A 16717-nucleotide genomic window follows, 5' to 3' on the forward strand; every position below is an offset into this window, starting at 1 on the left:
GGGATTGTTCGTGTTTGGACAACTGACGGTTCATCTTGTTGCTCAGATTAGGTAATTTTCTTTTTGTTTTGTTTTCAAAAATTTTTCAAAAAGCTTTCAAAAATTTTTCTTTTGTTTTCGAAGTTAAAATTAATAATAATAAAATAAAATAAATAAACAAGAGAGAAACTAATAAACAAACTTGTTTTAGGCTTGCACGTCAGTGTTCTTCAACTCGCACCCACACTTCCATAGTCCACCTTTCTTCTTCTTCAACAGTAGTTTAGTATACGACCACACGTTACAAAATCTCTCTCAAGAATTCAAAGAAAGGCCGAACCACCAAAGAAAGAAACTAAGAAGTTTTAGGTTTTGAATTTTAATTTATTTTATTTTATTTTTTAATTTAGGTTTTAATTTGTTTTGATTTTAAAACATTTCAGAGTTAAAAAAGTGGAGAAATCGAGCCTCTGCGGGGTGCGATCTAGATGTGTGTCGATAAAATGTTGAACTCGTCGCAAATTTTTTCGGATTTGTGACCGCTTTACGAAAATTCTGCAGCACAAATGGACGCACCACCGACTCGCTCATCTTCCGTATTCACCATGTGTTAGCGCCGTATGCGCGTCCGACACGGATACGCCAGCAATCTTAGATTGAGTATATTTAAATTGTGTTTATCAGCTAACACTAACCCTAAATATTCTTTCATGACACAGTCATACAACAGCATCAATGCCTGTGCAACCTCCAATTCTCAGTAGGCAGCAACTCTTCATCTTCTTCTTTTATGTACTATATCAACTTCCTTTGTCTACCTCTCCTTTCCACGCAACTCACAACCTTTTTCTTTACTTTTGCTTTTTGGAGTTGCCTCTTTTTTCCTTTGTCCTCACAACATTGTAATTTTATTTATAATTTTCAAGAGTTATTGAAATTTCATTGTTACAGACAAAATATTATCAAACTTTTACTATAAGGTAAAAATAACTACAAACAAGTGCTTATTTTTAACGAAAAATATTATTTGTATACTAAAATCAATCACTATATATATTTATATATAAGTTTAAAGGTTTTCAATGGCCTAGAGAATGGAAGTTGAATCTATAACCTCTTTTTGTGCTTTTAAACTTGAATCGTAAAACTAATTCTGCAACTTTAGTTCTGCTATGTCTGTGATATGGATTATGCATAAGACAATTTAATTTTGTCTCATAATGAATAAAATGAAAATAGAGCACACAAGAGAAGAGAACACAACTTTGTATCCTAGTTTAACCACTTTGTGCAATGTGGCCTATATCTAGTTTTCACCACAACTATAGTAAAATTTTCACTATCTTTTCAAAGATTACATACACTAATTTTTTAGGATTCTTTCTAATCCTATCCGAGATAAATCAAACTTCCAACCAAGTTTGATTTAGCTAGGTTCACTCCCTAGATGCTCAACACTAAGTGCTCACCCAACTTAGTAAGGAAAACCTCTCAGATTCATGATTACAAAACAGAAATATATCAAAAGAGATTGACATAAAATAGTTTTTCTCTCCAAGCTAACTCTCTTTACCTTTTCTCTCAAATGGTTTTTTTAAATGCCTCACACATTACTTTTTACTAAGAAAAATCAAAGAAAGATAAGCTAAGAAAGTAAGATAAACGATATAACCTCATTAAGGAGAAGAAGTATTGTAGCTTGAAAGCTATGTGAAGAACCAGATTTAAGTACTCTCACTTGTTGTCTTCCATCTTGGCAGAATGTTCTCTTTAGTTTAGGTGCATTATTTCCAAAACTTCAAGCTTTGAGTGATAAGGTGCTAAGTAAACTCAGAATTTTGGGTTCTCTCTTCTTGCTTCAATTCTTGGTTGATTACTACCTTATGTATAAGGTAATGTCTCCAAAACTTGAGCTGTTAGAAAATTAAATCAAGAGGTATGCAAGTAACAAAAGTTTAGAAAAGTCAAAGGTAAAATTCAATTTGAATTTTGAGTGGTTACAAGTTCATGGTTCATCACCAAGATTCTACAAACTTCTTGTGCTATCTATCAACTTGCATGGATTAGAATTTTCATGAAGCATGGTTAAGGAATTAAAGAAGCAAAGTTTGAGTTGAATACAATAATAATCAATTAGCTAGATATTGCTAGAAGCTAACATATTGGAAACTTGAAGATCTTTGAAGAACATTCAAGAGAATAGCACAACTACAACATTCTACAACATTGAAGAAATTCAAAATCAAATTGAATTGAAATTAGAAGATTATGGAAACTACATGAATACAAGTTGAAAGAAGATTCATGAAGCCAACTCATAAAATAGTGGTCATTACAAAATTGAGTTGTGATTCATAAATTATTATTTTAGTAGGAAACTTTGCCTATATAAAGGCACATATGCCTTATGTATTTTGTGTGTTCCATAATGAAATGTGTATGTTTTGAAATGTAAAAATTCTCTCCTTTGTTTTATAAGTGTTAGTGAGTTTGAGAGATAAAAAATATGATAGTGTCATTTATATGAGTGAGTGATCCTAGGGCCAAGGGCCAATTAGTTGTGGGTATTATACTTACATTTGGTATCAGAGCTGGTTAATCCAGCGCCTGGTATTTGAGATTAGAGTTTGTGAGGTGTGGGAGAGTTCTCACATAGTTGTTTATTCATAGAGCCGGTATGGTAAACACTTTTAATATTGTGTGGTCCGGTCCCAAGTTAGATGGAAAACTTGATTATAGTTATTGGGAAACTTTGATGTCTACCCATTTGAAGGCCCAGAACCTGTGAAATTTCATTGAACCAGGTTTGCAAGAAGGAGCAGATGCTGCTCAATAGAGGAGAGATCAATTGGCGCTATCTCAAATTCATCAAGGAGTAGATTATACGGTGTTTGGCAAAATAGCAAATGCCAAAAGTGTAAAGGAAGCATGGAACACGTTGAAGCTATCATACAAAGGCATAGATAAAGCTCAGAAAGCAAAGCTACAGTCTTTAAGAAGAGAATATGAAAGGTACGAGATGTCTAGCTCAGAAATCGTTGAGCAATATTTTACTCGTGTTACAAACCTTGTCAATAAGATGAGAGTCTATGGAGAAGATATGCCCGATAGCAAAGTGGTGGAGAAAATTCTTCGCACCATGCCGATGAAGTATGACCATGTGGTGACTACGATACTAGAGTCATATGATATGGATACTATAACGATTGCAGAGTTGCAAGGAACTATGAAAAGCCACATCAGCAGAATATTGGAGAAGTCAGAAAAATCAACTGAGGAAGCTCTGAAAAGCCGAGTGAATTTCAACAACGTTGCAGAATCAAGCCGTACACAAGAAGGACGAGGTCGTGGTTTTAATTTTCAAAGTAGAGGTCGTGGCAATTACAACCAAGGAAATTATAATAATTTTACACCACCTAATCAAGGAAGAGGTGGAACGAATTTCAGGCCTGTCAACCGAGGAAGAGGTCGAGGAAATTTTCATCAAGAAAGAACTAATTTCAACTGCTTTCATTGTGGAAAGTATGGACACAAAGCAGCAGATTGCAGATTCAAAATGGTGAATAACAATCAAGCACACGTTGCAGAAAATTAGCATCAAAATACTGATGAAAAACCGGGTACTCAGACTTTATTTTTTACAAGTAATTCATGTGCTGAAGATAAAAATATATGGTACTTGGATAATACTTGCAGTAATCATATGTCTGGTAGAAAGGAGTTATTTTCTTCTCTAGATGATTCAGTTAAACTATTATTGAAGTTTGGTAATAGTACGAAGATCCCTATTGAAGGAAAATGGCACATACCAATTAGATTGAAGGATGGTTCTCTGAGTTATATTTCTGATGTTTTCTATGCTTCTGAACTTGATTACAATTTACTGAGTATGGGACAATTATCTGAGAAGGGATATAAGATGATAACTTATTGTGGATATTGCACTGTGTTTGACAACAACGGAAGATTCATAGATAAAGCAAAGATGACTTCAAACAGAATGTTTCCATTAAAAATTTAACATGTTAATCCCTCTTGCATGAGTTCTGTGGTACTTGATGATAATTGGTTGTGGCATATGCGGTTTGGGCACTTTTATTTTTCTGGCTTAAACTATCCGTCAAGAAAAAGACTTGTTTCTGGTCTACCACGGATTCATATTCCCAATTGTGTTTGTGAGATTTGTCAACTGGGAAAGAAGCACAGAGATCCATTCCCTACAGGAAAGTCTTGGAGAGCTAGAAGATTACTTGAAATTGTGCATTCAGATCTTTGTTCTGTAGAAGTTCCAAGTAATGGTGGTAGCAGGTACTTTATCACTTTTATTGATGATTTTAGTAGATATACATGGGTATACTTTCTGAAGCAGAAATCAGAAGCATGTGATGTCTTTAAGACATTCAAGGCATTTGTCGAAAAACAAAGTGGCTATAAAATCAAAATTCTCAGAACAGACAGAGGAACAAAATATCTTGCATGTTCAGAATACTTTAAGCAACACGGAATTCAACACCAACTAACAACTAGATATACTCCTCAACAAAATGGAGTTGTTGAAAGAAAGAATAGAACCATCATGGATATGGTAAGATGCATGCTCAAGTCAAAACAAATGCCTAAAGAATTTTGGGCAGAAGCAGTCGCCACAGCAGTTCATATTTTAAACAGGTGTCCAACAAAAAGTGTTCGTGATAAAACTCCAGAGGAAGCTTGGAGTGGAAAGCGGCCTTCCATCCATCATTTCAGAGTCTTTGGGTGTATTGCTTATGCCCATGTACCAGATCAATTAAGAAAAAAGTTAGATGACAAAGGTGAAAAGTGTATCTTTATCGGCTATAGCATAGACTCAAAAGCATACAAGCTATACAATCCAGAAATAAAGAAAGTGATCATCAGCAGAGACGTGACGTTTGACGAGAAAGACATGTGGGATTGGAACACAAAGACAGAAAAGCAACAGACTATAATTCCAAATACATGTGATGAAATAGAAGAAAGGCAACCTGACACAACCGAACAACCAGAATCATCTAGAAGACCTCAAAGAGAGTGGAGACTACCTGCTAGATTAGCAGATTATGAAGTTGGCAATGACAACGATCCGTCCGACGAAGAAATCATAAATTTTGCTCTATTTTCAGATTGTGAGCCGTTAAACTTTAAAGAAGCCTCTAAAGACAACAATTGGAAGAAAGCAATGGATGAGGAGATTCATGCCATTGAGAAGAATGATACGTGGGAGCTGACAGATTTACCAACAGATAAGAAGCCGATTGGAGTAAAGTGGGTTTACAAGACTAAGTACAAACCCAATGGTGAAGTTGATCGTTTCAAAGCAAGATTAGTTGCAAAGGGATACAAACAAAAACCAGGTATCGACTACTTTGAAGTATTTACTCCTGTTGCTAGATTAGACACTATTCGTATGATTATTTCACTCTCGGCTCAAAATAAGTGGAAGATACATCAAATGAATGTTAAGTCTGCATTTCTAAATGGCACTTTAGAAGAAGAAGTGTATGTTGAGCAACCTGTAGGATATGAAGTTCTTGGAAAAGAAGATAAAGTTTATAAATTGAAGAAAGCTTTGTACGGGTTAAAGCAAGCACCAAGAGCATGGTACAAGAAGATTGATTCTTATTGTCTGTTTGAGCATACTCTTTATATCAAGTTCGTTGAACTTGGAGATATCTTGATCGTGTGTCTTTATGTTGATGATTTGATCTTTACTGGGAATAATTTGAAGATAATTGCAGAATTCAGAGAGGCTATGATAAAGCACTTTGAAATGACAGATATGGGCTTGATGTCTTACTTTCTTGGCATTGAAGTAGTTCAAAAAGATGATGGAATTTTCATTTCTCAGAAGAAATATGCAAATGATATTTTAAAGAAATTTTAGATGGAGCACTCAAAACCAGTTTCTACTCCAGTCGAAGAGAAGTTCAAATTGTTGAGAGAAGATAAAGGAAGAGAAATCCCACATACTACAAAAGCTTGATTGGAAGTCTAAGGTACTTGACTGCGACTAGACCAGATATTGTATTTAGAGTTGGTTTGCTTAGCAGATTTATGAAGGAGTCTTGTACCAACCATTTGCAAGCGGCAAAGAGAATTCTTCGATATATCAAAGGTACTTTAAATGATGGAATTTATTATGAGAATACCAATGAAGTAAACCTTGTTGGCTACACTGATAGTGATTGGGCCGGAGATATAGAAACAAGAAAAAGTACTTCAGGGTTTGTATTTCATCTTGGTTCTGGTATAATTTCATGGTCATCAAAGAAACAACTAGTAGTAGCACTATCTATAGCAGAAGTAGAATATATAGCAGCAGCAAGTTGTGCAACACAAGCAGTTTGGCTAAGAAGAATTCTTGAGAAATTGAACGAGAAACAAAGTACTCCAACAACAATATTTTGTGGTAACAAGTCAGCTATTGCACTTTGCAAAAATCCAGTATTTCATGGAAGATCGAAGCATATTGATATTCGGGTTCACAAAATCAGAGAGTTGGTAAATGAGAAAGAAGTTGTGATCGAGTATTGTCCAACTGAAGAACAAGTTGCAGATATATTTACAAAACCACTGAAAACAGAGTTATTTTACAAGTTGAAAAGGATGCTTGGAATGATTAATTCTACAAGCTTGATTTAAGGGAGGCAATGTTAGAAAATTAAATCAAGAGGTATGTAAGTAACAAAAGTTTAGAAAAGTCAAAGGCAAAATTCAATTTGAATTTTGAGTGGTTACAAGTTCATGGTTCATCACCAAGATTCTACAAACTTCTTGTGCTATCTATCAACTTGCATGGATTAGAATTTTTATGAAGCATGGTTAAGGAATTAAAGAAGCAAAGTTTGAGTTGAATACAATAATCATCAATTGGCTAGATATTGCTAGAAGCTAACATATTGGAAACTTGAAGATCTTTGAAGAACATTCAAGAGAATAGCACAACTACAACATTCTACAACATTGAAGAAATTCAAAATCAAATTGAATTGAAATTAGAAGATTATGAAAACTACATGAATACAAGTTGAAAGAAGATTCATGAAGCCAACTCATAAAATAGTGGTCATTACAAAATTGAGTTGTGATTCATAAATTATTATTTTAGTAGGAAACTTTGCCTATATAAAGGCACATATGCCTTATGTATTTTGTGTGTTCCATAATGAAATGTGTATGTTTTGAAATGTAAAAATTCTCTCCTTTATTTCATGAGTGTTAGTGAGTTTGAGAGATGAAAAATATGATAGTGTCATTTATATGAGTGAGTGATCCTAGGGCCAAGGGCCAATTAGTTGTGGGTATTATACTTACATGAGCTAATGGGTAGAGTCAAATCTAAAGCATTGGACCATCTAATTTCTTCCTCTTCTCTCAAGAAATCAAAGTAGAAAATTAGAATAGAATATCAAAGTAGATTGGTGCAGAGGTACTGAGAAGATAGACAATAATAATCTATACCATTGATATAAACTTTGGTTCCAAGTTTCATTTTCAGCCCTTGATTTGAATAAGAAAATGTCACCTTAGTTTTTTTATTCTTACCTGAATTGTTGCAGAAAAAAAGTAACTTCAACAAGTCATTTGACTTGCACAAGAATGGATTTTTAGCAATATCTTTTTTTTCTGACCAAGTTTGATATTTGGTTTTGATTTGACTCTATTGATTTGACTTAACCTCCAAATTTTATTTTTTTTTCCTTCTTTTTCTCTTTGATGCTTAATAAAAAATGAACCATTTATTTTTCTGATTTTTGCTTTACCCGAACTGATGAAGATCTAACTCCAGCAACGATCTTGTTTCTCCATAAGACTAAGGTTGGACTTGGTTCATGAGTAATGTTTGCAGTGTTGACCCATATACTAGCCTTATATTTATTTGGAAATTTATAGTGTACAGATCGATGAGCTTACAGAGAGCGTACAGAGATTCCATTATTCCTTCTGGTTGAGTTCCTGATCGACACGTGGTCAAGGTGAGGAGGCATGGGGATGCGGGCTGAGTCGGGTGGCGAGAAGTGGGGCTCTTCAAGCGCGATGGCTGGCTTGAAGCATCTGTAACGGAGCCACCATGAAGGCCGTGGAAACGTGACCGGTCTTTGGGCTGGACCGTGACATCCGGAGAAAATGGGCCCATTCATACTCTTTCTTGTCAGTCTTTGCTCCCTGTGGACTGGGAAATAAATTTTTGGACTGAAAATAAATGGGGTTGAAAAAAGAAAACGATGGAGTGAAATAAACGCTGGAGGGAGATGGCCCGAAAGGGTAAGTAAGTGCTGGAGGGAAATTGCAACCCCATGGTCTTAGGATAAAGTAACCAAATTTAAAAGAAAAGTATAATAGAATAAAAAATAATCCAATGGAGATAAAACATGGAAATTAATAGTGTGCCTGAATGGTGTGAGTTATGTGTATTCCAATGGATAGTGTTGATATTAATTTAATTTAATTTTTTGTCTGGTAACGTTTTTTAAAAATGAATTATTTTTCAGGTATGTGAATTAAGTAAAATGAGAACTAGAATTTGTTAGATTTCTTTAAATTAAACTATTCAAGCCAAAAAATGTTTATCAATCGATGACATATGTTTTATATTGATTAGTGCATGAAGTATATTATTATTAATATGTTTTAGCATATAATTGAATAATGTCGTGGATACAAATTAATTAATAAATTAGAGAACAAGTTGAAATAGGAAGTTAAATGTTATATAGGTAGTTAATTATGACCGAGTCAACCCGTTGAATCTGTGACCTACCGGTTGTACCCGATACGCAGTGACATGGCCGGGTTGATTGTCTGGCCATTTATGATGACTATGGGGTCTGAGGAGTTCTAGAGGTGTAAAGGATTCGGTTTGCGTCCATTTTGAACCTATGATAAACTGAATCCGGCCTGTATCGTCCTCAGCAAATGTCAACCGCTTGGTTTGCTGTTATATGGACAACTTAACCGGAAAGAACTGACAGCAGATGGGATCGGCCGGTATTCTCGGTACTTTACAGGAGTATAATCGTAATTTAATTCAGAATAAAAGGAAGTAAGTCACCGAAAAGGACCTAAACTTAGTTGAGTAAATGTTGTCCGAATTCAATACAAATTCGACTTGACCGAATGCTTAAAAATAAGAACGAGGAGAAAAAAAACTGACTAGGAAACGAAAACAACGAAGACATTTTGGAACAGACATTGGATGCGGTTCTGCTCGATTTGGTGTTGAGAAATGGGGAAATCGAACCGAACCGATTTGGTTTAGCCAGAAAAAACCAGATAAACCCTATTTTTCCTGTTTTTGACGCGGCTAGGTAAACGTCGGTACAATTTTGCAGTACATTTCGGGACCACATGCTTAGTTACACCCGTAACGGCCGGCATGAAGATAACGAACATGAAAATTACGGAGTAATGTGCGTCTTACGATAGGTTTAATTGCATATAGATTAGTATAATGGTTACGGAGAAGAAGGGGAGGCATGTAAATTTAGAGGTCATGTTGTTGTCATTAATGACCGTGTGCGGTAAAGGAGAATGTATACCCGTATTTGTCATAACCGGAGCGGACAGGGTCGTAGCACCGAAAAACCGGTTACGGGTACTATGACCCAGCTAGGGTTGTCCGTTGGACCGTTTAAGGATGGTAACAGGCATGAACCGGATTGTACCCGCGAGGTTCGGTCTAGTTAGATAAGCCGGGCCTGAACCATTTTGCACACGGTGGTCTCTATCGTGATATGTGGGATGGCATCCGTAGATGAATGTTTTTCGATGTTCAGATATTTTTTGTTACGTACAATTACTAATAGGAATTTAAACTTGACTGAAGATTTATCAATCATTATATATGCAAGTGTTAGTAATGTGGTTAAAGTTATCTGTTCTGACACTAGAATTGAAGTTTATTAATCTTATGGATTGGCATTGTTATTCAGTAATGGAGACAGAATTATGTTGGAATTTTGTTAATTTTTTTCTAGTCTAATCTCAGTATTGTGATTAAACTTATATGTTTTCAGCCTAGTATTGAATTTTATTAATATAATGGAATGGCATTCTTGCCGTGTCGCATAAAACTAATTATTGCCAATCTGGAGAGTAATTGTTTATTTCTTAGTTATCCGAACCGATAATCGAATCGATCAAAATAGGGGGTCAGCGGGCTCATAGTTCAACTGGTGGATCACTGGTTGAACCGATTGACACTGCACTATATAAATAAAAAAAGAAAAAATTTCAAAGTACCATTTTTCAGTAATAATTTTCAAATTTCTAGGTATTATGAAATAATGTAGAACACGAACAATATGTATTTTGTGAAGTTTACTCCGTCGTGAATATTGTTACTTAGTTTTTACTTTAAAATAACTGTTAGTTTAAAAGTTAAATACTTTATTAATTATTTTATATACAGCATACGATTACGTATTCTAAGTATGTATTAAGAAAATAATGTTAATGAAGGATTTTTTGAGAAAATTACACTCCCCTCCCCTGCGAGATGCTAAAATGACACTCTCCTCCCTTCTATTTTATAAATGTACATTCTCATCCCTTCTAACTTTTAAAAAACCTCCTCTCTAATTCATTCCAAACTTTTTGTGCCAACTGATGTTAACTTTATCCATTTTAAAAAAAATAATAAATAATTTGTTAAAAAAAATAACAAAAATTTTAGTAAAATCATAATTTAATAATTAAAAAATTATTGAAGAGTAGGTATCTTAGAAAAAAATAATTTAGTTATTAATTATTTTAAAAATATTTTGATAAAAATACAATTTGCAATAAAAAAAATAATTTATTAAAAGGGTATTTTAGTAAGCAAAATTTAATAATAAAAAATAAAATTTTTGTTAATGGATTTTTTTTCACAAAATAATTTATTTTTTCTTAAAAAATAGATAAAGTTAATATTAGTTAACACAAGAAACTTAAAATGGATTAAAACGGAAGGTTTTTTAAAAGTTAGAAAGGAGGAGAATGTACATTTATAAAATTAAATATATGTCAATATCTTTACTGAATTTCATCAAATAATTTACGAGATTTTTATTAATTTTAATTTTAGTGATAAACTTAGTCATTCTTAAGTTAATTATATTTATTTTTAACATTAACTATAAAGTCACTTAATGTTTTCATAATGATATAGTATCTATTATTATTATTGTTTTTTAATTATTACTTGTAGAACATAATATTATAATAATTATAAATTGATTAACAAATTAGTGAAAAGTAAAAATAATAGTTATTTCAACATAAAAAGTAAATAAAATATTTATATTTCATGTTATATATTATTTTTGTATTATTTGAAACTCTTAAAAAAATTAGTGAAAATATGTCTTCCAAATTTTATTCTTAAATGTTAAATTAATTTTTAACTTTATTAGTATAGGACCAAGTTAATCGGTTCAATCAGTAACCCCCGGTTGAACCAATGCTCTACTGACCTTATAACTTGACCTGTTCGATAACCGATTCGATTATGACAACCATGGTTCGTACCCATGTCTTGTGTGACATAAAAACCATTACTTCCCATCGATTTGTCTTCTTTCTCACCAACGTCTGTGCAAATTATAATAACCATGGTTGTCGTTTATCAATAGGTTTACTTCTGTTTAATTTATTTGAAATTTAATTATAATGCGATTGGTTCTGAATTTATTTATATTTATTTCTAAGAATAATCAGAAAGTCAGTTATTAGTTCTTTTCATAGGTGTACAATACATGAACATTATTCTTTAACAAGCAGTTTAATATATATTAGTATATTAGAGATACAGTGATTGCTAAATTAATTAAATCTAAAGATCATAGGCCTTTCAATATAAAAAAAAAATTAATCACAGTCTTCGATAGTTCACATGGGAATAAAGGTTAAGGTCATTGCCTTCATGAATGGGTAAAGGATGAATGTCCGTTTGGGAACAAAGCTGAAGGCCCAACAAGACCACTAACGGGACACTCTACAACAATAACCCCGTTCTGAATGGCGCTATACAGCCGGCTCAATAAGTCCTTGAATGAGCCTCCCCAGCTACTAGAAACAAACCTGCTTTCAGCCATACACGGACAACACGTGCCCACAGCAGATTCAATATACACAACAATCTGTAAATCTGTACAAATATAGATCTTTACAGTAGATCGACCCTATTTATTTTTGTCCAAGTAGCAATATTATAGGCAAACATTCATCTTATTGGGCTGCTCAAACTAATATGGGCCTCCACTATGAGCACACACACTTTATCAAAATATTTTTGAGCTTTTAACCCAGCCAAATATTTATATGTTTTTCATCATCAATAAATTAAATTGTTTCTCAAATTTAACAATGTTGTTTAATTCCTTTTTAATATTTTTTTGTATTCTAACATATCATTTATACTAATAATTTATTTTATAAAAAACAACAATTTGTACTCATGAATTTTATGAACGCTGACAAAAGTATCCGTCAAAGAAAAAAACTAACGTTATACCCATCAAATATGGGTTCCATATAACAAAAGTACCAAAATACTAAATTTTTGTTGATTTTTTAATAAAATTTTCAAATTACCCCCACCTTTTATCTTCAACATCAATTTTATCACCATCTCTTCTTTTCCAAATCTCAAACTTTTACATCCCTCCATTACCACCACCTTAACCACCTTCTCTATTTTCTGTTAGTCCACTACCGCCGCCATCTTTCCATGCCAACGATGACAAAGACGATGACAAGGCCTCTAGGCAATTCACCTATTCCCACGCAACACTATCACCTCCGACGGCATCCACCCCAAGTCCCACAGCGGCTCCAGCACCGCCTCATGCCCATGCACATATTACTTCTACCTCGGCATGGTGGCCAGTTCAGATCTACTGGATTCAAGCTCCAACAGCACAATTGGAACCTTGATGGCACACCTTACTAGAAATTGAGTGACTCTGTGAAACTAATTTTTGGCTATAGCAATAATCATCATTCATAACCCATGGAATAAAAAGAAATTATATGTGGAAGAAATAATAAGCAAGAAATCATGGAATAAATAAAAAGAAGAGTGCTTACGGATGGACTCACTAACTTGAAACCTTTTGTGAGAAGTCAAATTATTGTAGATGTTGGTGTCATTAACAGGCGGAACAACCCACCTCTTAGAGCCACCCACTTCGAACTCAAAGGAAGCCACAAACTTGGATGCATAAGTTTAACTTCAAGAACTCCAACTCATTCTTATTTTTGTTTCCCTGTGAACTCCCAAATTTCTACCCGCATAAAAAATTTGAGCCACAATCGTTATCTACTTTCTGTTTTTTGTCTTTTTCTCTTAAGATTATAGAGGAGTTAAAAATTAGGATGGTAGTAAATGGTAACGGAGGAATATAAAAATTTGAGATTTGAAGAAAAAGAGATAATAATGAAGTTGAGGTTAAAGATAAAGAATATGGCTGATTTGAAAATTTTATTAAAAAGTTAATAAAAGTTTAAGATTTGAACATTTTTGTCGTACGAAACTCATCTTTAATAAATATAACATTAGTTTTTTTTTGACGAATACTTTTGTTAATATTCATTAAATTTATAAATTCAAATAATTTTTTATATTTTAATAGTTGATTTTAGCATATAATTACTTCTACTGATTTTTAATTCAGACAAAAAGGCAACAATAGGCTAGTGGAATAATCAAGGGGGCTAGGCTACGCACAATTTGTCTTTGACGGTGTAAAGGCAAGGAATAAAAAAAAAAGCATTAGATTTGCTCTCACACCTTTTTCTTCATTCCCTCCTTCATGACCCTTCTTTCCTTCTCTTTTTTGTTTTTAATTTTCTCAACCTTAGCTTCTAAGTCTGCTCTCCTCCTTCTCCAATCTCTTCCTCAAATATTCTCTCTCCTTTCTTTGCATTCTTTCCCTTCCCTTTTCCAATGGCATGTGCAAATGCAATCCACACTAAACACCAAAAACTAGCACCAGAAAAAAACCAAGATGACCCCAACAAGTTCTATTACCATTTTCTCTACAAAGCAGCCTTAGTTGCAATCTTCTTCGTTATCCTTCCTATGTTTCCTTCACAAGCTCCTGACTTCATCAACCAATCTCTGGTAATCACCTTTGTTGCACTAAATATTCATGTTTTTCATATATGCCATACTGTTATCTATCTTATCCTTCCTGGTTTGTTTTAGATACAATTAATAAAATCTTCGTGTTCATATGTCTTATTTGGCACTCAGTATTGGTATTTGTATATGTGCAACTTAGGTAACAAGAAACTGGGAACTCCTTCACATACTGTTTGTTGGTATTGCAATCTCTTATGGCCTCTTCAGCCGTAAAAATGATGAGAAGGTGGAGAAAGAGAACAATGGAACCAAGTTCGATAACGCGCAGACGCTTGTTTCGAGGTTCCTTCAGGTGTCTTCGTTCTTCGAGGACGAAGCTGAAATAACCCCTTCTTCTTCTTCTTCTTCTTCTTCTGATGAAAGCACCACCACCACTACCAGCAGCAACAAAGTGCAAACTTGGAACAATCAACACTACAGGAAGGAGCCTGTGGTGGTTGTGGCAAATCAGCAACAACCAGCACAATATCACTCTAATTTCGAAAACAAGGGTGGTGGTGGTGGTGGTGGCAGTGGCGGCTTCGCAAGTGGTGAAGGCTCGAGAATTATTGGTGAGAAGCTATGATGAAAAAAGAATTCATTTCTGAAACTCAAAAGAGGCAAAAACAAAGACACAAACTTGTTTCCGGTTTTTTTGTCCTAGAAACAGATTAAACACAGCTTTTAACTTCTTAAATTTGTGATTATTCCTTCGCTTCGTTCGTATAGTAGAATTATTGTATTTAATAATGATATTAACTTTGTAGGGGAGAAGCCTCTGCTTTTGCCGGTTCGAAGCTTGAAGTCTCGTTTATGTGATGATCCACATGTTGATTATGCTGATGAAATTGCTAAACCTGTTAATGGAACAACAACAAGCTCTGTGTGTCTTAATAGATCAAATTCTAATAGCAACAAGACAATAGTGTCCAAAAGATTCTCACCAAGTAATTCAATGAAGACTAGAAATGGTGAACTTGAAGGTCCCGGTAGTCCAAGAATTGTGGAAAACACGAAGGACAGTAATGTTGTGCTTCCATCTCCAATTCCATGGAGATCAAGGTCAGGGAAAGAAATTGAAACCCCAACTGCTCAGTATCCTTCTTCAATGGAGGAATCTGAGTTCAACAAGGTGGAATCAAGATCAGTGATGAGGTCCCAAACTTATTCACGTTCATCAAGAACAAGTCCCGTTTCATCTGCAGAGTCAGTTGCAAAGAACTCTGAGAAGGTGATGAGGAAGGTGGTGTTCTGCAAGTCTTGTCCTCCTCCGCCGCCTCCACCGCCGCCCATGTTCCAGAAATCAGTCTCTATGAAACCATCAAGGTACGGTTCTTCATTCAGTGGAAGTGGTAGTTCCTTTGATAAGGAATTGAAGAGGAGCTTCACAAGTGAAGGGAGAAGAACTTTTATTGCTGATAATAATATTAATAATAAGAATAAAATCAAGAACATGGGTTCTTTCTCAAAGAGCAAAGAGGTCAAAGAACAATTTGACTATCAAGAACCAAGAAGAAAGAGTAACAAAACAGGTATGGGATATGAAAATAAAATGTCTTTTAGAACTGACAAATTCATGCCAGAGGCAAAAGCTCCAACAACGGAATTAGCAGAGGAAGAAGAAGAGGAGAAAGAAGAAAGCTTCCTAGACAAGGGGATGATGGAAAATGATCATTATGATGACGAGGACGATGACGATGATGAGTCCTCAGAATATGAAGATGAAGATGTTGCTAGAAAAGCAAGGATGATGCAGAAAGAGAAAGTGGAAAATCTACCACCACATGTTGAAGAAGCTTCAAAGACTGAAGAAGAGGAGGAAGAAGAAAGTGCAGCACCTTCTTCTGACGTAGATAAGAAAGCTGATGAGTTCATAGCCAAGTTTAGGGAGCAAATAAGGCTTCAGAGAATCGAGTCCATCAAGAGGAGTACAAGGACTACTAGGAAATCTTCAAGGTAAAGTTAAAAAAATATGTTGAAGATCCTTATTATATAATAGAGTTATGAGATGTTATTAAAAAGAGTGGATGTTTTGTTTCCACAGTTTTATTAAGCTTGTAATTTAATTTGGATTTGGATTTGGATTCTTCTCCTATTTACGGATTTACCAACTCCCAAAAAATTTTATAATCACGGATATACTGACATAAATTTAACCTGTTGTAGTTTCTTGGTTTACGAATTGTTTTGTGTTGACGGTTTTATTTGTCGGGCTTCACCTTTAGGTTTTGATGTACATAACATTTCAGCTACACCATATTGAATGAGTACAACCTCTTATGCTAGATACGATTATGAGAAAATGAAGTTGCACGTACAACAATTGCATAGCTTAACATTGATTGGGAAATTTTGATCTGCATGATTTGAAATTTCGATATGCATGATTTGGACTTTTTATTTGCTCCGCCGGTACGTTCGATTCTATAGGACGAGGATTAATTCATCACGAATTTGAGTTTCATTTAAAAGTTTGTTGTTGACAAAAAAGTTATTATATACATAAGACGAAATTTAAACTTTCAACACTTATTTAAGTGAACGAATGAACTAACTACTCAATCAACCTAAATTGATTTGCATAATTTGGACATTTGTAAGAAGCAAACTAGT

At 34.2% G+C, this 16717-nt stretch overlaps 2 protein-coding genes and 1 long non-coding RNA gene across 3 annotated transcripts; 2 read left to right on the top strand and 1 right to left on the bottom strand.

The window, feature by feature from the left end:
* Positions 2999-4000, top strand: LOC107606138. The gene is made up of 2 exons (XM_016308128.1): positions 2999-3305; positions 3642-4000. The coding sequence occupies exons 1-2, from the start codon at positions 2999-3001 to the stop codon at positions 3998-4000; spliced, it is 666 nt and encodes a 221-aa protein (XP_016163614.1).
* On the bottom strand, positions 11797-13466 carry LOC110269661. The gene is made up of 2 exons (XR_002358448.1): positions 13069-13466; positions 11797-12060 (listed from the first exon to the last, which is right to left on the bottom strand). It is a non-coding gene; the product is annotated as an uncharacterized LOC110269661 (long non-coding RNA).
* On the top strand, positions 13710-16260 carry LOC107629620 (uncharacterized protein DDB_G0280205-like). Its single transcript, XM_016332447.2, has 3 exons — positions 13710-14104; positions 14265-14676; positions 14872-16260. The coding sequence occupies exons 1-3, from the start codon at positions 13928-13930 to the stop codon at positions 16062-16064; spliced, it is 1782 nt and encodes a 593-aa protein (XP_016187933.1). The 5' UTR covers positions 13710-13927; the 3' UTR covers positions 16065-16260.

The sequence above is a fragment of the Arachis ipaensis genome, chromosome B01, assembly GCF_000816755.2.
Source record: "Arachis ipaensis cultivar K30076 chromosome B01, Araip1.1, whole genome shotgun sequence".
In the NCBI taxonomy this organism is placed as follows: domain Eukaryota; kingdom Viridiplantae; phylum Streptophyta; class Magnoliopsida; order Fabales; family Fabaceae; genus Arachis; species Arachis ipaensis.